This window comes from Pelobates fuscus, chromosome 6, assembly GCF_036172605.1.
Source record: "Pelobates fuscus isolate aPelFus1 chromosome 6, aPelFus1.pri, whole genome shotgun sequence".
NCBI classification, from domain to species: Eukaryota; Metazoa; Chordata; class Amphibia; order Anura; family Pelobatidae; genus Pelobates; species Pelobates fuscus.
In genome coordinates this window covers 254966188-254988359 of record NC_086322.1, presented here as the reverse complement: position 1 = coordinate 254988359, position 22172 = coordinate 254966188, and the positions used below count along the sequence as shown (strand labels likewise).

At 38.8% G+C, this 22172-nt stretch overlaps 1 protein-coding gene across 1 annotated transcript in view; it reads right to left on the bottom strand.

Annotated features, from left to right (window-relative positions):
• The window catches only part of CACNA1G (calcium voltage-gated channel subunit alpha1 G), a 428561-nt gene that overhangs the window by 18611 nt on the left and 387778 nt on the right, over nt 1–22172 (bottom strand). Inside the window, exons 26-30 of the mRNA XM_063458969.1 lie at nt 17161–17270; nt 10101–10234; nt 4927–4997; nt 2137–2215; nt 1924–2045 (exon numbers count right to left, since the gene is read on the bottom strand). Coding sequence (XP_063315039.1) covers nt 1924–2045; nt 2137–2215; nt 4927–4997; nt 10101–10234; nt 17161–17270 — 516 coding nt within the window. The remainder of the gene's footprint in view (nt 1–1923; nt 2046–2136; nt 2216–4926; nt 4998–10100; nt 10235–17160; nt 17271–22172) is intronic.

The window sequence follows — 22172 nt, the reverse complement described above, 5'->3', positions numbered from 1 at the left end:
CATGTGTTTCTTTTTTAGGAGGTTCACTTAAAGAAGATGTGTATCTTCTTTGTGCGTGTCTGTCGTATCTCCAACCAACTACACTATATAGTTGTTTTACTGTTCTTTTGTCTCGTTCTATACTTGAACACATTTAAGGATCTCTCTAGGCGCTGCTTCCTTCATTATATCTACCTCCGCATAATAGATAAGCACACACAAACTACCTAATACATACATACGCTACCGGCAACTCAACTAGATCATATCAATGTTTAAAATTTTGCCATCTTAAGAAACATTTAGACCACTATACACACAACCTTCCCCATACAAAAACCAGCCAGATTGGTCAGTTAGTTGACACTAATATTTGTGTTCAGCGAAGTCTACCAAGTAAAACAGTATCCCCCATGTACAGGTTTTAGGGTGTCTTGGAAAGTTACATGGTTAAATATAATTCTAGCAAATTTAATTATCTGTACTTTTGGCCTGGTTTATCAGGCAGATCCCCCTAGATATTTATATATTTGAAGTCTACGTGTATATTCATGAAATTATTTGTAAATTATGTATATGGACATATGTATATTTCATATTATTTTCATTTATTTATATATATATATATATATATATAATTTCTTTCTAAGTGTATTTTGAAATAAATATATAAATATAAATATTAATATCAAAATACAGTTAGAATAAAATTACATATATATTATTTTTTTTAATTAGTATTTATTTTTTATAATAATACATATACAATATATATAGTTATTATATATATTATATATGTGTGTGTAATTTTACATTAATATATGTATATAGTAATAAAAAATACACTTAGTATGACAAGATATTTCATATATGGATATATTTTTATATATCTTTGCAATCAGGTATCAGCACTCTCGGAATTTAAAAGTCCAAAATGTATTAGTATAAAATTAAAAAACGATCAACGTTTCAGTCCTACATAGAGGACTCTCATCAGGATCAAAGTATAGTATGATACTTAAAGGACTGCTAGTCTGAGCACTCTAAGTGCACAGTTACATAGAAAGTATCTTGATTGTGATTATTATAATCATAATATTGCCATATCCTAACTTATATTAAAATGCATTGTTCACTGTTTATCATTCATTTGTCACAATTAATTATTTTTAAAATCGGGTTTGATTAATTATGTGAATTATAGAATTTACTAATAAACAAATTCAAGGTCTAAGAACTTAAATGGTGGGAGGTTCTTTTGCTTTAATTAAATAGGGTAATTACAGTGACAAGACATACCTTTTTGATATTAAAGGAACACTACAGGATCAGGAACACAAACATGTATTCCTGATCCTACAGTGTTAAAACCCGCATCTAGCCCCCCACCCCTCCCTGGCCCCCACTTACCCCCCATAAATATAGCAAAATCTTACTTTTATTCAAGTCTGCTTCTTCCGGCTCTGCTCTCATCAGCCTCCTTGGCTGACATCATCATTATTCAAAGCCAATCATAATGCTTTCCCATAGGACAGCATTGGATTGGCTGAGACTGTCTGAGGAGGTTAGGGGCAGTGCCAGCACAACTCAAACACAGCCCTGGCAGTTCAGCATCTCCTCATAGAGATGCATTCAATCAGTGCATCTCTATAAGGAAAGTTCAGTGTCTCCATGCAGAGAAATGGTAGTGCTGCACACTTCGCAGCACTACCTAGTAAGCACCTCTAGCAGTCATTTGAGAAGTGACCAGAGGAGGTATCCCTAGGTACATTGTTTACAGATTTGTAACAAGTTATAGGGCCAAATTACATACATGCCAATATATTTTGCAATACACTGATAGAACTACCATTTGCTTCACAGATGTCTTTAATCTGCAAATATCTAAAATACGTTGACAGAGACCAGTTTAAATGTGTAAATGTCTGTCTGTGTACTAAATACCTTCATTATCCCATTCCAGTTATCTCCTGTTGATACTCGAAAGAGAGTTAAAAAAGCCATTCCAAAATTTCTAAATGTTGCATGCCTCCCAAGTCCTTCACATGGCTGGGTATTACTGCATTCTGTAAACAAATAACAAAACAGAAAGATAGTATATATTTTTTTGTTTTAAAATTGTATACCTATATGTATTATCTGAAAATGGCAACTTACCTAAATCCCCAAAGAGTTCAACTCCCAGTGCAGCAAAAATAAAAAAAAGTAACATAAAGAGCAGGCCAAGATTTCCCACCTAAAGAGAAAACAAAAGGTCCAAAGTAAATTGTTACAGAAACAATATATCAATAGTAAATTATCAGAAATACATTTAGTCCCTTAGTAACTAAGGCTTTTTTGAAAAATTCCACATAACTTAAAGGACTTTTCTTTCTGGTAATGTGTACATATAAGGACATATAAGCAGGACCATAGTCACCCAGACCACTTACTCTCAATGAAGTGGTCTGGGTGCCATCATGTCCCTGTCTGCTTAACCCTGTGATGTTAAACACACCTATGACAGCCAGTAAAGGCGCTTCCGCTGCACTAACCATGTAGAAATCGATCATTGACTCAATGCTTTCTTATAAGGAAGTTTAAATGCATGCATGATCCTTCATGATGTCATGGGAGGTGAACAGTGCTGAGGGAGCATCCGTGCTGGAAAAATGTAAGTAAGACTTACTATTTTTATTTTTTATGGCAAAGTGGCGAGATGCGACCAATGTAAAGCTATGGACAGGGTGTCACGGTGGCCACCATGTGCACTCTGTTGCAGCGCATTCCTGCATCCATGGGCTCACTGTCAGGGCTCCGCGGGCGGCGGTGAGGGGAGGCTGTCCCCTCTCCCCTTACCGATAAGCGAGCGGCGTCCTCTCCTCTTGACACGCCGCTCGCGTCCTCCTCTCCTCCTCCCAGCGGCAGCATGTCTAACGCTGCACGCTGGGAGCCGGCACTATTATCTAAGCGCCGGGGTCACTCATGTGACCCGGCGTTAAAGCTACAGTGCAACAAACACAGTGGGGGGTATAGATATCCCCCACGTGTGTTTGTTAATACTGATTGGTGGTTAGCCAATCAGGATTCAGGCTAGGATTTAAATACTTACCTTTCCTGCCTTTCTGTGCCCTGTTGTGGTCTTTGCTTCTCAGTATTGATTGTGAACGTGTGCTTTCTGGTTACGTACTCTCTGGCTTGATATACTGACTTTGTGACTTTCTCCTACCCTTTGACCTCGGCTTGTTTCTCGTTATTCTGTTTTCTGGTTCCCCTTACTCGGCTTGTCTCCTGACTATTCTGTGTGTGCTTAGCCCGGCCACTCTAAGGACCGGTACTGCACACTTTCTGTGTGTGTGTCTGTGTGTGTGTTAGCGTGTTGGGTTCCCCGGAATCGTGACACTCACCTCCCATGGATCCATGGGCTCACCTCCATCGAGGCCCCCTCCAGCAGCCTGATCGATGTCAGCTTTTTTATGGCTCAATCTTCTCAGCCCATATTTCCTGTTGTGAACATGCGGGCATCTTCAAGCAAATGTTGGGAACGCACTTTCCAATTGCCCAATCAGTGCTCTTCTTAAGTTAATTAAACTCAAATCAGCTATTTCTCAGTGCCCTGTCATGGTTAGCTATCCGAGAGTGGGTTATTTATATTAATTCTATTGTGTTTTTACCCTGGCTTGTACCTTGACTATTCTAACTTCTGTATTCTTTGATCTTTAGCTTGTCTTACGTATACTCTGTTTCCCTGACCTCGGCTTGATCTGTACTATTCTATTTATTAATGCAAAATTTGTCCATTCTTAGGTTCGGTAATACGATTTTAGAATTTCTGGTTATATTTATTTAGTTAATTAAGTTCCGCATGTTGGGTATTCGTTTATCCTGACAGAGGGACACTATTGACGGAGGCACCCCTCCTGACAGAGGGACATTAGGAAGACGGGTTTGTATTTCTAATGCCCTAATGTTCCTTAAAGTATGAATTAATTGTATTTTTTGTCCTTTTTAAATGTTTTTATGTGGAGTGAGAGACAAGAACAGTAAATCAAGTACATTACAAAAATACAGTTCTATAGAATTAGGTTTATTGGAATATTCTGGTACTGAAATCATGAAAGCAAATATCACTAGAACATTAATATTAATATTTACTAAACATTTCTTTTTTAACTTGGACTCTAAAAATGTTCATTCCTACCATTAAGCTTTTTAAAAAAAAAATGAAGAAACAAATATACCCAAGACAAAACAATAAAAAAAAATGTTTTTTAGACTATCATGTCAGTATTTTTCTGTTTTAGAATACTATGAAAAACAAATAAACCCCAAAGAGTGATAAAATAAATGTAAAAAGAAAGAGTTTACTAATAGCAGCCAACCTCTTAATTGCTAGATGATGGATATCTAACTCAGCGCCCACAAAAGCAGAGGTTATAATATAAGTTAATTTAAATGAGAGATACGCATATATGGCAGATGGCATATATGAACTCTAATAGATGACCTTCCCTAATGGAATCTTGGTAAACCTGGGAAATTAAGTTTGGTACACCACGACCCTAGAGGTTATTAAACAGGGAAGAAAGATGGAAAGGAAAAGTCACACCTTGCCTGCATATTACGAACACAGTTTCCCTACATTTAACCTGTAAAGAAAGATCTAACATTTAAGCTTCGGATTTTCGGATGACCTATTCTGTTAATAGCCTGCTAGAGCTTGTAGGGGCCCTCTGCGTGTAATTAAAGTTCAGTTAAGAAGATAAAAAACTTCTAAAGTAAACATACTATGATGCCAGTGATCTGATAGAAAATGAAACGATTTTGTTTTCATGCAGGCTGTGTCAGTCACAGTGAGGGGAGGTTAAGCTAGGGCAGCATAAACAGTAACAAAAGTGATTTAACTCCTAAATATGTAAACAGATTAACGCATTTTAACTGCACAAAATCAGTCTATAACATTTTTACCTGAGGAAGTGCTTGGAGAACAGTATCCAACAATGCCCTCATGCCTAGAGCCATCTTTAGTAACTTTAAAACTGAAATAAGAAAAGACCATAAATTAGCATATACATGGTAATTGACAGTTGCAGAAAAACAGAAAAAATATATTCAAATACAGATATCCCACTACTCCTAATGTAATAAGCATTGTGACATGTAAATCTACCTTTATGTCTTTGAGCCCAGCATAGTTAGATGTTGCTGATTTTTATTGGGTCTTTTAGCTTACATATGTGCAGGGCCGGATAAGAGCCTATTGGACCTGGAGATGAAAATTATGATGGGTCCAAGTACAGAATCCTTTCGACAGAAAACCGTAAAACAGTCATATCTCCCAAGTGTCTTATATCTGGTGGAGGGGTTGCCCGGGGGAACCTCACAGGATGTATTTTTAATAATACACATTCCCTATTTTAATCTCTCACTTTCATCTTTCAACCAATCCATACACCCAGCATTGGCGTTCTGTGAAGCAGGACGCTGGTGAGCAGGGTAAAATAAAGTGGGTTTGTGATGAATATTACATCACCAGCACCGCCCAAAGGGGCAGACTGACCGGTAAAGGGGTTAGGTCTGTCTGAAGAATTGAAAGGTCAATCTGGCATGAATGCATGCAGGCTGGCTGTTAATCACACAGGCGCGCCAACTAAGGGTGGACTATGCAAACAGTGCTGTTTCAATACTCTGAACTTGCAGTGAACGCATCCAATGATGTGCTTGCTCTACTCTTTCTGTGGAGAGTTTCCTGGTGTACCCAGCACTCGCTTTTCCACTCACTTCTTACTAGCAAACAGTACTCTTGGTATGCAGCTTAGGACAGAGAAAAAGGTAGATACAGTGAGTGTAGCAAAGAGTGTATAGAGACCGAAGCATAAAGAGTATTTGCACAGTGAGCAAAGTCAGTCAGTTAGCCCTTGTGTTAATCCGGCATCTGCATATGTGTGGCTGGCAAAAGTGGGGGATTAGAGAGAGATGACTGTCTCTGTCAGTGTGAAAGGGTTGATCATCTCTCTAATTTTATGCACTGGTCTAAAAGATCTTAGTATGTATTGGTTTAGGCAGTTTAAATCTACTATCAGGGTTACAGAGATATTACTATAGCATTAAGCAGTGTAACAGGGTACATTATCCTGCTGAAAGAGTAACATATATGCCATCAGCGAACATTATTGCCATGATGGGGTTTAAGTGGTATGCAACAATCTCTTGGTAGGTGGCACATGTCAAAGTAACATTCACATGAATTTCAGGACCCAAGGGTTCCAATCAGAACCCTTTCCCAGAGCATAGCACTGTCTTTGTCGGCTTGCGTTCTTCCCATTATGCATTCATCCTTCCATGTCTTCCAAAGATAAAAAATGCACATGCAATTGATCTAAAAGAAAAAGTGATTCATAAAACCAGGCAACCATCTTCCACTGCTCTGTGGTCAAATTCTGAAGCTCACATCCCCATTGAAAGCACTTTTGGCAATGGACAGTGTCATCATGGGCACTGACCGGTCTGTGGCTGTCTGGTCGCATGCTGCAATACACTGCGTGTTCTGACACCTTTCTATCATGACTAGCATTATGTTTTTCAGCTATGTGAGCTACAGTAGCTCAAACCAGATGGGCTACACAGACTCTCCACGTGTGCCTTGGAAAGTTACGACCCTGACCCCAGTTCACCAGCTGTCCTTTTTTGTAACACTTTTGGTAATACCACGGCACACCAGGAACACCCTACATGACTTACTGATGTGGAGATGCTCTGACTCACTCACCTAGCCATCACTATTTAACCCTTGTCAATGTCACTCATATCTTTTTGTTTGCTTATTTTTCCTGCTTCCAACACATTAAACTGAAGTGACTGTTCACTTGCTGCCCAATATATCCCACCCCATTCACAGGTGCCATTGTAACAAAACAATCTATGCTATTCACTTGACCTGTCAGGGGTTTTTAATGTGGTGGCTGATCAGTGGATGTGATTAATACATTATCAATTTTACTAAAAAGTGTTGATTTTATAGTTTAATAACCAAAATTTTAATTTGAATTATCATGGTTTAGCTCTGCCTGGCTGAGTTGAGTTGAGGAGTGGGTGGTCAATTGACTTTTTCCTTTCATTTTTCCTTTCCTTTTTGGAATTAGACAATTTTTTTGTTTTTTGACTTTGGTGAAGGCTTCTAATGGTTCATGGGGTAATGTATTCTTTAGCTACGGTTCTTTTTCAATATTCTGTATTTAATATCTCAATATTTCCTATATTAACATTTCCTAAAACTTTTTTTATGATGATTTCAAACATAACATTGAATCTAGTAACAAAGTCCTTTTCTCTATTGGCTTCAATTATTTTCCCACTATTTTGAAGATATTTTGCATACCTACCGTCCTGGCTGATCAAATCAGAGAGGGTATTTACAATGGTGGTATCTGGTGGGTGTAGAGACATGTGTAGCCCTAAACAGATAGTTCTCTGTACTCCTTAGAGGCATCCCTATCATCTTGTATCTATCCATCTGTCTAGTTTATTCTGCAGAGTACAGAATATTTGATAGAGTCCTAACCTCAACATCTGAGGAAAGGGATTTAGGGGTGATTATTTCTGATGACTTAAAGGTAGGCAGACAATGTAATAGAGCAGCAGGAAATGCTAGCAGAATGCTTGGTTGTATAGGGAGAGGTATTAGCAGTAGAAAGAGGGAAGTGCTCATGCCATTGTACAGAACACTGGTGAGACCTCACTTGGAGTACTGTACACAGTACTGGAGACCCTATCTTCAGAAGGATATTGATACCTTAGAGAGAGTTCAAAGAAGGGCTACTAAACTGGTTCATGGATTGCAGGATAAAACTTACCAGGAAAGGTTAAAGGATCTTAACATGTATAGCATGGAGGAAAGACGAGACAGGGGGGATATGATAGAAACATTTAAATACATAAAGGGAATCAACACAGTAAAGGAGGAGACTATATTTAAAAGAAGAAAAACTACCACAACAAGAGGACATAGTCTTAAATTAGAGGGACAAAGGTTTAAAAATAATATCAGGAAGTATTACTTTACTGAGAGGGTAGTGGATGCATGGAATAGCCTTCCAGCTGAAGTGGTAGAGGTTAACACAGTAAAGGAGTTTAAGCATGCGTGGGATAGGCATAAGGCTATCCTAACTATAAGATAAGGCCAGGGACTAATGAAAGTATTTAGAAAACTGGGCAGACTAGATGGGCCGAATGGTTCTTATCTGCCGTCACATTCTATGTTTCTATGTTTCTATGTTTCTAGTTTGATAAGATGCCTTTATAATTCATTTGTGGCCCTAAACCCTTTCTCCATAAAGTCACAGAGTTAGGAACAAGGCTTCCGTTTCAATTCTAGAAAAGAGAGAACAATTACGTCTTATTCTGACAAATTGCACTAAAGGTAGTTCCTGATCCATTGCTGATGATGTCTACTAGTGGCTTCCAAGCAACCATTGACATTTACATTGTAAAAAGTACTGGTGGAGGAATTTTGCTCTGTCCTTGCAATTTTTCTGTGGGAGTATTTACTGGATCAGTGATGTTGCTTTGAGATAAATGTTGGTGTAGGAAAATATACTACAGGCTACTTTTAATTTGTTATTTAACAGGAGGTTTATGCACTCTTCTTGAATCTGACAAACCATAATGGAGTGAAAATTGTCCACAGTACTTCATTATATAAATATTACATATATATTTAGCAGTACACTGATAGGCCAATTTGTGCACCATTTGGTTCACAGATCGAGTGAGAAGAAGTAACCAATAGAAGGAAAAAGAGAAGCAGTAATATATATATATATTATATATTATATAACATTTATGTTTTATATATATTTATGAAATATATAACAAGGAATATATAAATATAGATTTTTTTCTGCTCCTTCTCTTTCCCTTAATTGGTCACTCCTGACTTGATAAAATAAACATTTATTAGTTGTCCTCTAGCCATCAATCATCTTTTTTTCCCCATCAATCATGATTTATTTTGGCACAATGGACGGAACACCATGGATTCACAAAACAAACAGAGGTTTTATCTGTTTAGTTTTTTTTTTGTCCATACAGAGTGATCTCAAGGCAGCTAGGACCATAGTCACCAAGAAAACAATTGGTAACACACTATGCCGTGAAGGACTGAAATCCTGCAGCGCCCGCAAGGTCCCCCTGCTCAAGAAAGCACATGTACAGGCCCGTCTGAAGTTTGCCAGTGAACATCTGAATGATTCAGAGGAGAACTGGGTTTAAGTGTTCTGATCAGATGAAACCAAAATCAAGCTCTTTGGCATCAACTCAACTCACCATGTTTGGAGGAGGAGGAATGCTGCCTATGAACCAAAGAACACCATCCCACTGGTAAACATGGAGGTGGAAACATTTTGCTTAGGGGTGTTTTTCTGCTAAGAGGACAGGACAACTGCATCGCATCAATGGGAAGATGGACGGGGCCATGTACCGTCAAATCTTGGGTGAGAACCTCATTCCCTCAGCCAGGGCATTGAAAATGGGTTGTGGATGGGTATTCCAGCATGACAATGACCCAAAACACACAGTCAAGGCAACAAAGGAGTGGCTCAAGAAAAAGCACATTAAGGTTCTGGAGTGGCCTAGCCCGTCTCCAGACCTTAATCCCATAGAAAATCTGTTGAGGGAGCTGAAGGTTCGAGTTGCCAAACGTCAGCCTCTAAACCTCAATGACTTGGAGAGGATCTGAATAGAGGAGTGGGACAAAATCATTCCTGAGATGTGTGCAAACCTGGTGGTCAACTACAAGAAATGTCTGACCAACAAGGGTTTTGCTACCAAGTACTAAGTCGAAGGGGTCAAATACTTATTTCACTTATTGACATGCAAATCAATTTATAACTTTTTTGACATGCGTTTTTCTGCATTTTGTTGTTGTTGTAATTCTGTCTCCAACTGTTAAAATACACATACCATTAAAATTATAAACTGACCATTTCTTTGTCAGTGGGCAAACATTAAAAATCAGCAGGGGAACAAATACCTTTTTCCCTGACTGTAGCAATTTGGAGTTCAGGATTTCAGTCAATATCAATGAACGCACAAGTCTAATATATAATGTAATCTGCATAAGTTAAATAAGTATATATTCATACCACGCGTGATTCGAAGAACTCTCATAATCCGAATTATTGTAGGGTTAATGGGTAACGAAGCATTAACTTCAATTTCTTCCAAAGTAATCCCCATAATGGAAAGAAGAACTATTGCCAGGTCTAACTGATTCCACCTGAGAAACAAAATATCAAATAATATAATGAGTAAACACATTTATCTCTGAGTGATTAAAAAAGAGTTGATACTAGATAGCACTACAAAATACAAATAGCTATGGAAATACTTAACTGTTTGAGGTAAAACCTTGGTTCAAAAACCATTAATTTAACATTTAATAGAACACTCGAAGCACCATAACTGCTACAGCGTGCTGTAGTGTTTCTGATTTTATTCCAGGAGTGCTTTGGGACCCTCGCTTTGTAAGTAGTCAAACTGTTTTTGAACATTCTCAGCTAATGAGCTAATGGAAGTTCCTGCTCAGGAACCTCTGGCCTTATGAAGTTAGCAGTGGAGTAGGTAAGTGGCACTTGGCAGACCTCAGGTAAGAAGTCAAATCATTCAAACAGTTTAATTCTTATCTGTAGTGGTTATAGTGCTAACAATGTTTCTTTAGCATTTCACTCCTGTATTTACAGAAAGTATATCAGGGATTTGGTATCGTTCGACCATGCAACAACAGGCTAATTTTATTGATACTGAGTTACACATTACTCTTTTATACATTTATATTTACATCAAAGTTTCAAGAAACAAACAGTAGTTATTTGCAGAGTTCTACTTCACACTCAACTCACCCTGACCATCTGGCGGTTGAAGAAAATATTTTTTTTGCCTAGGGCTGGTATCCAGTATTGGCATAAATTTGTTTATTTCTACTACATTGCGCCCCGCATGTGTAATGATTTTTTTTTTTATCAGCCCACGTTTTCCTCACTACTTCATATACCAAATGTGAAATCGCTTACCTCCAACCTGGCACTGGCAGCCAGCAATGCCTGTATTCCTTTAGATATTCCACACTGCATTCTTTGTCTATGTGACTATTTCTTCATGCAACTTTTTATGGCACTTTTTCTATTCACTTCTTTTGCTGAACACTAAGCTTGTACATAATCCAACCGAATGTTTATATATAAATTCTATCACCATGAACATCACTACTTTATCTGATGTATCACTAACCAGGGTGGACATATCCTTTAATCTACAACACAGGAATGATATCCTAAATAAAATACAAATGATTACAGATATGCCCATGATATGCCCAACATTCACTTGAGGAAGCACATACTTTCCATAACAACTACTCAATAAGCAAAATATAAGATTTCGCGTGCCTCATTTGATTATAGTAACAAAGTTCCCTATTCCAACATTTTTGAGGAAACCTGACACCACTCCCCGACTTTATCAAATATATATATATATATATATATATATATATATATATATATAATATATATATATACATATATATAATAAAAAAGACCTTGCACTCCTACTCACGGTTATTTATAACCCGGTGCTCGATTGCACTAAATATGCAGGACAAAAAAATCAGCAATCCCAGGTCCTTTCACACAAAACTTCTTTACTGGAAAAGTGTCAACAATTAGCGTTTCAGTTCCGACTAGGAACTTTCATTAGGACAAAACACTATAACTAGTGTTTTGTCCTGATGAAAGTTCCTAGTCCAACCTGAAACGTTGATTGTTGACACTTTTTCAGTAAAGAAGTTTTGTGTGAAAGGACCTGGGATTGCTGATTTTTTTGTCCTGTATATACACTATATGTATTAGTGTAGAATTTATTAGGCAAATGGGGGGAGGTCGCAGACTCACTATATGGTAAATATAAGTGGTATCTCAAACCATTGACCATTGACTTTGCTTTATTGCAACTGCATAAATACCTTTCCCAATTTATAACCATGGTAAAGCATCTTGATATATCCATTCTGGGTGCTACCTCAATTGTAAAGCTGACAACTTCTCTTTATTTTTTAACCCCTTAAGGACACATGACATGTGTGACATGTCATGATTCCCTTTTATTCCAGAAGTTTGGTCCTTAAGGGGTTAAGTTACATTTTTTTTATTATCCTGCTTGTTCAATAATTATGTAATATCTCTGTTTTCATAATTTGTCTATTGCAATTTGCTTAATACTGATACTTGTTTTCATACGATTAATTAAGCAATTTAACGGCAAAACATGTCACAGCCCAGAGGATTTCCTATTATTTGATTTATTTTACACTTGTTATTATTTGCTGTTTTTTGTAAATTGATTTGATTTTTTACTACCTTCCTCTGTGGGATCCTTACTGCTGCCTGGTCTTCTTAAAGGGGGATGTACCACCCTATATTGATACCCTGCATTTTATGTTAAAGTTGGTTTTAGGGCTCTTTATAAGGTGAGCTTTAATATTGCACCATTGGTCTTTTAAATTTGCTCTTTCCATGAGATATACCCATTCAAGTTCTTAGAAGAGGGAGAGTATCACCCTTATGACACACATGCGCCACATATTTGAGTCTTTACTGGGCTCTATGTTATGTGAGTGTGCCAATTCTGAGGATATTTTTCTAGATTTTAAATAATAGTCCATTACAGTCTTGCACTATATATTTTTCTTGTTTTTCTTTTTGAGTGAACCATATTTGTATACTGCAGTTTATATAATAGGTGAGTGATTTTACCTATTAAACACTTACCGTTAAGTGCTCCACTTACATATAGGTGTTGGCTTTTTGTCATTTGATTTTCTTGTATATTTCCTCTGTAATGTAAGGGGAGGGCCCACATACATGTTATTATACATACCTGTTTATTATTATTATTGTAAGAGTGCCTTTTCATCACAGATAGGTTTCACAACCTTGTTTCGATAAACTAGATATCCATAAATGTACCTTCAAAGGCTCCTATCACTATGCTTATTAACAAGGAAGCAAGAACTAAGAAATCCCTAATTGTGCCTTCAAGGGTGCCTATCACATAAACTATCTAAGGCTGTCCTTATGATAATTGGCCCTATATATCGAGCGAAGGTTGCTACAAAGACTAGCTAAAGATAGACCACTGTTTTTCCAAGGCGGTTAATTTAACATGTCAGGAAAAAAATAAAGGTATCAAATAATCAGGAACTCAGCTGATTTGGCAGCAGTAGTTCCCAAATGTGTGTTTCACCTGTCAAACGGCTCTTCAGAAGGGATCATGACATTACCAATTGCAGTTCCACGCTACTGGTATATTTGATCACCTGTAGTTGTGGACTGCAATATATTGGAAAAACCATCAGAAATTTACACAACAGACTCTCCAACATATTAGCTCTATTACAAACACTAATGTAAACATCTTGAATACGATAGCTTGACACATCAGGTATTTTCATGATAGAGATCGTGGCCAGTGAGTGGGGGACATTATATAAAATGAATTGATGATAAAAATATTGGCAGCATGTGGGGGTTCTCAATACATTATAAAAAAAAAATATTTGCCCTGTTGTAGCCCTCTCCCCCTATTGAAAGTGGGTTGGGGCTAATAATAGTAATATATACATTAATAAGTCACCCTGCTCTTTTTGATGGTTGGGGGTCTCCAAGCCTCTAGTTACCTCCTTCCCATGTAATACCCTATCTACCACCTCACCCTAATAATAGTAACTTGGGCCAAAAAAACTAAATTCCTGTTAAATAAAAATGGTATACTTACCATTAGATGTCTTCTTTTTTACTTCCATCTTCTTTTATTCAGCCACAAAAAAGGGCAAATAAATATACATAAAGCCGCATCACAATTATTAAAATAAAAAAAGTACAGGAATGCAAAAAAATAAAAAAAATAAAATAAAACTAATCCATCTTTAGCATGGCTTGGTGCAGAGTGAGTTTGCGTAGCTTCTTTATCACTATAAGGGCTTTATCACACTACGCAAATTCAGACAGAGCACTCTGATTAGCTGGCTTCTAAGCCAAGCAATCAGAGTGCTGTGACAGGTAAATCTCTAGACTTATCTGTCTCATAACTAGTATAAAAGACAATAGGTCACCCACTAAAACATGAATAAAGGAAATTTCATCAATAGCAAAAACTAGGACAATAAAGATGTGGAATTATCTGCCTAGAAAAGTTATTTTTATCAGTTTCTGTGCAAATTCCTTTTTTGGGGGCGAAAAATATATTTACGGATATCATCTTTTTTTTCAAGTTATTAGAATTCAGTTTATTTTACACTTTAAAGCAAAACAAAAGACATGTTGCCCAATGGATACAATTATATATTCTTCAAATTAACCTAGCAAAAACTAAAGTACTCGGCTTCTCTACCTCCCTCAACTCCCATTCCAAACCCCACTCTCCAGTTTCCCCTCTTATCTATCTAACACATAGCCCTGGCACTTATGTCTGTTATTTTCATGTATGTACGTTATATATGTAATAATCAGAAAATCTAAGCACTACTAATCTTCTATCCTGCAAAACACCTTAACATGGAAACTTCTAAACATGCCCCGTTCTCCTCACATCCAACCCCTTCTTCAAAAACTCATCTGGCTTCCATTACTCCAGTGCTCTATATTCAAATGTTTCACCCTCATTTTCAAATTCCGTTATAGCCTTGCTCCTTACTACTACTCCAAAGCATCATCTCCTCTGCCACAACTACACAACTCTTACCAAGTCCCAACACACATGTACTCCCAAAGGATTTTGCTCATTTTTCCTAGCTCCTTACTATTAGATCAAGTTCCCTTTCTACATCCAATCTTATGTCTCCATTTTATCTTTCCACAAATGTTTAAACACACACCTCTCTACTAAAGCCTTCTCAGTCATTTCCTAATCTGATCCATCACGGCTCAACATATGTAATTATATTACCTTCCTATATTTCCCTGACCCCCTGAAATATGGCCATCACCAATGCTTGAACCTGCTCCACCCAGCTGCTACTCCAGACAAATTAAAATTGACTCAAATATGGCAATCTCTTTTGCAATAGACAGTCTTCAACTATATACAAATTCAAATGGATTCCAGACTTATGACCCAACTAGGTCAATCACTTCTACAATAAACACTCTTGTCTTCAATGCCACCTTCCCTTCTCTGAAAGTCTCTGAGCAAGGCTCCTTTCTGACTTCTTGGGATTCAATAGTAAACTGATTATATATGATACACCCACTGATGAGCCTAAATTTAACAGAGATCAGGTAAATTGTCAAAGTTCAGTCCTAGAGTGTCCAGGAGAGAACACTGGAATGGCTGAGGATAAAAATGTAAGAATAAAAATGTATATACAAAGGTTCCAGCTTGTTGATCCAATAAGAAATTTGACTGCTCTTTTAACTTCAGGGAAGGAATTGTATTCTTTATTTGTGCCACAATTGAGTTTTCCAACTGTTTTGGACAGATGTAATTTAGCTATGTGAAAGGATGAACTTCATGGACTTAAGGGATTTTTAAGTCTATAAGTCTATATTACTCTCTCTGTGTAAGGAGCCTGTTCTCCAGTAAGATGGTGAAAACAATATATATGTTACAAGGAACTTTCAAATAGATATTTTCAACATATTACATAACATATTACAATATGTAAATATTTCCATAATATCATGTAATTTCAAAAGTCTATCCAAACATATTAAATGATTTGGAAAGCGTATGCAACAATATTATTTTGATGCCTAACTCGTGCTCAGACTGATTTGAGGTCGAGTGCCCATTTAGTCTACCATTAGGGGGGAAGAAAGTTAGTGCCATTAAACAGAGACAATATGGCTTGTGGAGGAGCTTTGAGGTCAGCCTCCTTCCGAGAGACTATGGACCCTCTGCCTTATGGCTGAAACTGGATTCAGCCGATACTAAGGCTAACCATAGTCCTGGTCATTGCTCCCACCATTGCTTGTAAATGTGGTGCATCATTCATACTGGCTGGAACGTAATAATACTTGTTAGTGTGATTTGTTGCTATCCCAAGACCTTATTGTTTTTGGTTCACTTGTGTTTACTGTACAAAAAAAGGCAAGTATAAAAACCCTACGTGAATCTTTATAAAGCAGTACTGTTCCCCACTTTATCAACTTATCTATCCCTTCCATTAAAGCTCTCTTTGTCGCTACGGAAGGTAGTGCAGGAAGGAAAGGATCTCTGCAATATTTTCCCCTTTAGGTGAAGGGATACAAACTGGGCAAAATAGGTTTGGGTCCTAAGCCTGGAAACAACTCTCCTGGGCACGCTACAAGTTTCCATAGCACTCTTACAACCATTGAGGATATATTCTTTTATCAACCTGACGAATAGATTCCAGGCACCATGTTGAAAAGTTAGAACAACATTCAAGTAAAAGAAAGAACATAGAGGTAAAATAAAGAATAGGAAGTACTAGGAATATCATACAACAAGTTCCATATCACTGCTAAATGGTTTACTCACAGTTTAGCAAAGTTGCTTGAACAATGGCAGCCTGCAGCATGGCCTCCAAAGAATATATGATGTAAGATAAGATCTACTTCTGCCTCACACAAAGCCAACTGAGATGTGGGATTGGGGCAGAGATTGACTGAGGGCGTTCATCCAACATCCTTTGGACTCCAGGCCCAATGACCACTTCCATCCATGGAAGGTGTTATAGTGCTTACATTGTCCCTTTGAGATTAATGTATGGAGCACTTGTCGGCAGGAACAATAGTAATTTAATGCAACGTTTGTCTTGATGCTTCTGCAAGTAAACTCTGCTACAGAAGGATCCAGCTGAGTGGCCATTTTTTTTTTAACCTCGTCTGACTTTTTTTTTTAAATTTTATATTATGGAAGTTTTAACCAGTGACCTACATATTATATTGGTATTATGTGTCATGATAGGTTATGTGAGGGGCTGTATACTTTGGAAAACTAGGGTCGAGGACCATTTAAAAAAAATGTTTTAGTGAGCCATTTCATATATGTGTTAATAATATTGAATATTGCCTAACCCATTAAAATACTGGCGAAGTACAATTAGTAACAATTAGTTACTTAAGTTCTTTAAATACTTTGTCTGACAAAAATACATTGCAAAATATACACCCAGCCACATTGTACCTGTCTCTGAAGAATCTCCGTAATCCAAAAGCAATCATTTTGCATCCAGATTCTAGGACAAAAATGAGGGTGAATATATAATTACATATCTTCAGGGCATCATCTAAAATCTAAAGAAAAAAGAAACAATTTTTAAGTCTTGTGATGAATATGATAACTATGATTACATACAGGGGCACTCAAAGTAACATAACCACTACAATTCACACTAATATTGTCCAGCCTGGACAATTATGATTGGCTTTAAGCAATGGACAAACCAACCTCCAGCACTCTCAGACAATCAACACTGCCTAGACTGGATAGATGTGACACGGATAGTTTTTATTCCACATTATCAATGATGCTGAAGAATGGACAATCCCTATGCATTAGTAATAGTTGCAGTTTATGTCAAACCATTCCTAAATGGTTTGAAAATGTCAGTTATTTTCACTAACGCGAGAATTCAACTGTTTTTGAATCCACTTTGAACTCTCACTTTAGTGAATCTCTTTATCTCTTTATTTATTAAAATGGTCTTGGTGCAGTGCAGCGGTGGAACTAATGCCAGTGAGGCTGTACTGGGGCCCGCATGCTCAGGAAGCAGTGTGGCAGTGTATGCGTATATATGTGGATACACCCTTTCATTCAAACATCTACACTACCTACAAAAACACGCCAACATTCAAACTGTATTAAAACACTGACATTGCAGTTCTATCAGCATACCCCCAAGAGGTCAGATATTGGGTTATAGAACATCACCCTCTTACAATAGGAGATGCTGCCAGTTTGGCTGAAGACTACATGGATACCAGGAGAAATGACCAGCCAACCCATGCACCTCAAACATCCCTTCAATCTTCCTATACTGGCAGTCTTGCATTGTTCTGTGATCAGGGAATCCCTTCAACGGATGCTCCAAGTCTGGTGCCCTGTCAGGTCGCAGAACAGGAATATGCTGTTACTTCTGTCAGCAGCTGGGACACATTAGTAGTAACTGTTCATCATGTAAGATTTGCAACAGCAGGTTATTAAATATGATAGGGATACTATGAAAGAGTGATATATGAGGAGACTGTGCCAATAACACACTCCTCCAGTGGCTGGCAGTGACATGGGGAGAATGAGTTCCAGGGAGATAGTTCAGTCAGTGTCTCTAGTGGCAGAGTTAGTTCAAGGAAGATGGTGTGTGTGGTTTGCAACTCTCCCCAGTGGCAGAGTGAGTTCCAGGGAGAGGGTGCAGTTGGCATCCCTCCCAGTAACAGAGCGAGTTTCAGGGAGAGGGTGTGGTTTGCCACTCTCCCCAGTTGCAGAGTGAGGACCAGGGAGAGGATGTGCTTGGCTCCTCTCCCCAGCAGCAGTGTGTGCATCAGGGAACTTTTGCAGATAATGGTTCTCTCCAACAACAGTGTGACTCCCAGGGAGATTGTTCAGTTGGCAACTCTCCCCAGGAACAGTGCATATGGATGGTGGTGCCGCTCTCCATCAATGGATAGTGAATTTGGAAATTGGTTGCAGTTGACATCTCAATAATCTCAGCGAAGAGAGGAGATTTGGAGCTTCTGCTGCTGAGGTGATTGTATGGGTTGTTCCATTGTGGGCCACTAATATGGATCCCGTCACTCCCCATCTGTATGGTATGTCAGCTGTGCGCAGGCAATGTGTGATCTCGCTGAGGGATTTACGCCATTGTAGTGTGGCTCTGGTTAGATCTTGGTAAAAGTATAACTGAGTCCTCATAAGAGAGCAGTGCCTTTTTTCACATATGCGCTGATGATATCAGTGTCTGATGCCAGCATTTTGTGGATATCCTGGAGTAGTAGCTGTAGGTCAAGTTTGGTGGTAGGTGCTGACCCATCTGTTGTGTCCATGGGAGTGGATTGGTCAGTTTGGGAGGCTGTGGATGTCTGTGACCCTTGGGAAGCTGTGGGTGTCTGTGCTCCCTGTTCCTCCGCTGGAGTACTGGTGTGTGTGCTGTGGAGGCCCTCTGTGCTGCAGCATGGTCCCGATATCCCTGTTGTCAGGTGGGATCCCAGCCCCAGGTTTTTGTGAGCAGCGCCCCATGGCTGGTGTATGCTCGATTGGAGGTATGGAGCCCCAGTCAGGTTCATCTGGGTCCTCAAATTCCCGGAGGAGTGATTCCCAGCTAGCAAGGGCCAGTGAGTAGGATTCCCCAGATTGGCTCGTGCACCTTCGCAGGTTGGAAGAAGGGCATTGATGGACTCAGCACGGCTCCCCCTGTTGGGTGAGAGTGGTTTGGGTCAGGAACAGTGTGTGTGGCTGGCGTTGGAAGGCAAATTTCTCTGGGTCCACACGGAGCTACCAGAAATTACGTCTGGTCCGACTCGTGGTTAGCTCCACCGCCGATTTTTCTGAATATTGCTCTCCTTCTGATCTACAAATAGCTTCTGGATTTCTCTTTTAGTGGGGGCCTGGGCTGTAATTGAATGAAAGTATTCAGCTTTTGTCTGTGCATTCCAGACCTTTAATTCATTTGGGGCTGTGTCTGCGTCTCTGGGGGCATCAGAGACCACTCTGAGGCATTGCATACAAACATTTTTTCCTTGTGGAACAATCGAATTGCAGTCCAAACATTTGTTGTTTTTTTTCCTTCTCTTTCTTAGGTGGTGATTCTGAGGTTTTCTTTGGGCTGACAATTAATCCATGTAGTTGTTACTATGTTGGCCCTGCACTCTCTGGTCCTCTATGTGGAAAACAATATAAGTGGCTTACCTCTCTCTTCTATTGACTGGCTTATGGGAGGGAGAGTACATCTGTCAAATAAATACCTCTTAAAGTATTTAAATCAGAGATCTGAAACTCATCCCAGGATATTGATCTATAAGTTTACTTTGGCGTGTGGGAATGACTGGGTAGAGGCAGTAGGGGGCCCAACCCTTGCTTGTTCAGTTGGAGAGACTGTTTGAGAGGTGTACTTATGCTGGGGGGGCTGCCCGGAGATGACACTGAGTCAACGATTTACACTTCTAAAACAGCGACTGATGCATGTGCAGAATGAGCACACAGGAATGAAAACGTGGCTTGACATGCATTGCAGATTTGCGCGTCTCAGCCTCCAGAATACAGTGTGAAACTGAGGCTTGGAACACCACATAGTGTATTGAGTTAACCAGGATTAAGTAAACTTTTGAATAATAGCCCTGCCAGCCAGAGATCCAGGTATATTAATGTTACTCTTGGTTTAGATCTGGTAATGCAAGCAGTTCACAAAATCCTTCAGGGTAGAGAGGCTAAACTTCATGGGAGGCATGCACTAAATAAAATGTATATTTCCCAAATGGGAGCCTGCAGCTGGAGTGACCGGAAAGAAACAAAGACTACTACTAACCCCTGAAGGGAGGGATTTATTCAAATTAGGCTTAACTACTTCCTGTCCTGTATGCTGAATGGGGTAATTTAACCCATCAGTGATACTGCTGTGGTTGGCTACGATACAATATGCAGTTATAACTAAATCAAAAGGTATTACAAAACTACAAATCAGTATCTAGATGTATAAGAGTACAGTCTATCAAACAAATTCTTTAGGAGACATACCACAAACAATATTCAACAAAAACACTTCAAAAAGTTTGGAGACATCCCATTCCCCATAGATTCCAAGGGGAGATCTGGTCCTAACAATGAAAATGCGGAACAATTCCCTCTTGTACAAAATGTGGAACCTCTCACCCCCTATGTGGAACCAAATTTCTTTCAATTCATTGGAACATAAAAGCAGACACATTTCTATTATGTATTTAATATTATCAGGCTATATAATATTAGTTACACTTCTTAAATGTGTTCCAGCTTTCATTTTTTTTTCTCAACATACTGCATTTTACAACTTTTTAAAAAAAAATTAAATGATTTTTTTTATGGTTTAAGACCTAGGATTTTGGCATAAATCTTTGCATCCGTATTGAGAAGCAAAATGGGGCGATAGTTCTTACATATATCTGGAGATTTATCTGGTTTAGTCTGGGGGTAGGCCCCGTTGTACACTTCGAGCAAGTTTGTAGTATGAATTAGGGAGCCCGTCGGCACCAGGCAATTTGCCTGCAGGTGGCTGTTTGATGGTTGCTAGGATTTCTTCTGCAGTAATAGGGTACAGGAGAGTCTCCCTCTGGCTTGGGTCAATCTGGGGCAGTGTAAGGGGCTGGAGGAAGGTCATAACTTCCTGTTCCATTGGAGTATAAACAGTGTTGTCTGTGCGCAGATTGTAAAGTGCGGAGTAGAATGTAGTGAATTCTTGGGTGATGGCCTGTGGTCCCATGTGTTTAGTACCATCCTGATCCACTATGTGTGCTACTCTAGTTGTAGCTAGTTTTAAACAAAGCTTCTTCGCTAAAGCTCTAGTACCTTTCCCCATGGTATGGTATGTGGTAGCTCTGAGCCTGTGTAGGTAGTATTTCGTCTTGACTGAATTAATTACTAAAAATTACTGAAATTAATTACTGAAATAATTCAAGGAGGGTATCTTGTAGGGTATTGAGTTTCAGTAATAGGTCTGGTAAGTGCTGAATTTTATTCTGCGAGGAGACGGAGGCCAGCTGCTTGTGCCACTCCAGGAGATCAGATGTTTTTTTTTCTTGGTAAATGAGGCCTGCCTAATAAACAAGCCCCTGACCACTGCCCTGTGGGCTAACCATTCCATATCTGCCCCGACTTCCCCTTTTGAGTTGGTTTGGAAATAGTTCATCAGTTCCCTGTCAATGCTTTGTACAAATGTCTCATCCGTGAGTAGGGTTAAGTGTCCATTTGCCTCTGCCCTTATATTGAAAGTCGTCTTGCAGGGATAGAACTACTGGGCTATGGTCTGACTACCTAGTGTCTCCAATAGTAAACTCTGACAGCTGAGCCAGAGAACGGTTATCCAGAAAGAACATGTCAATTCTGGTGTAGGTGTTATGCACCCGAGAATGGAATGTGTAGTCCCTTTCTAATGGATGGAGAATTCTCCACGCGTCAAACAGTCCCTGGAGCGAAAGCAATTTGTCAATTTGTTTGCAGAGTGAAATCAA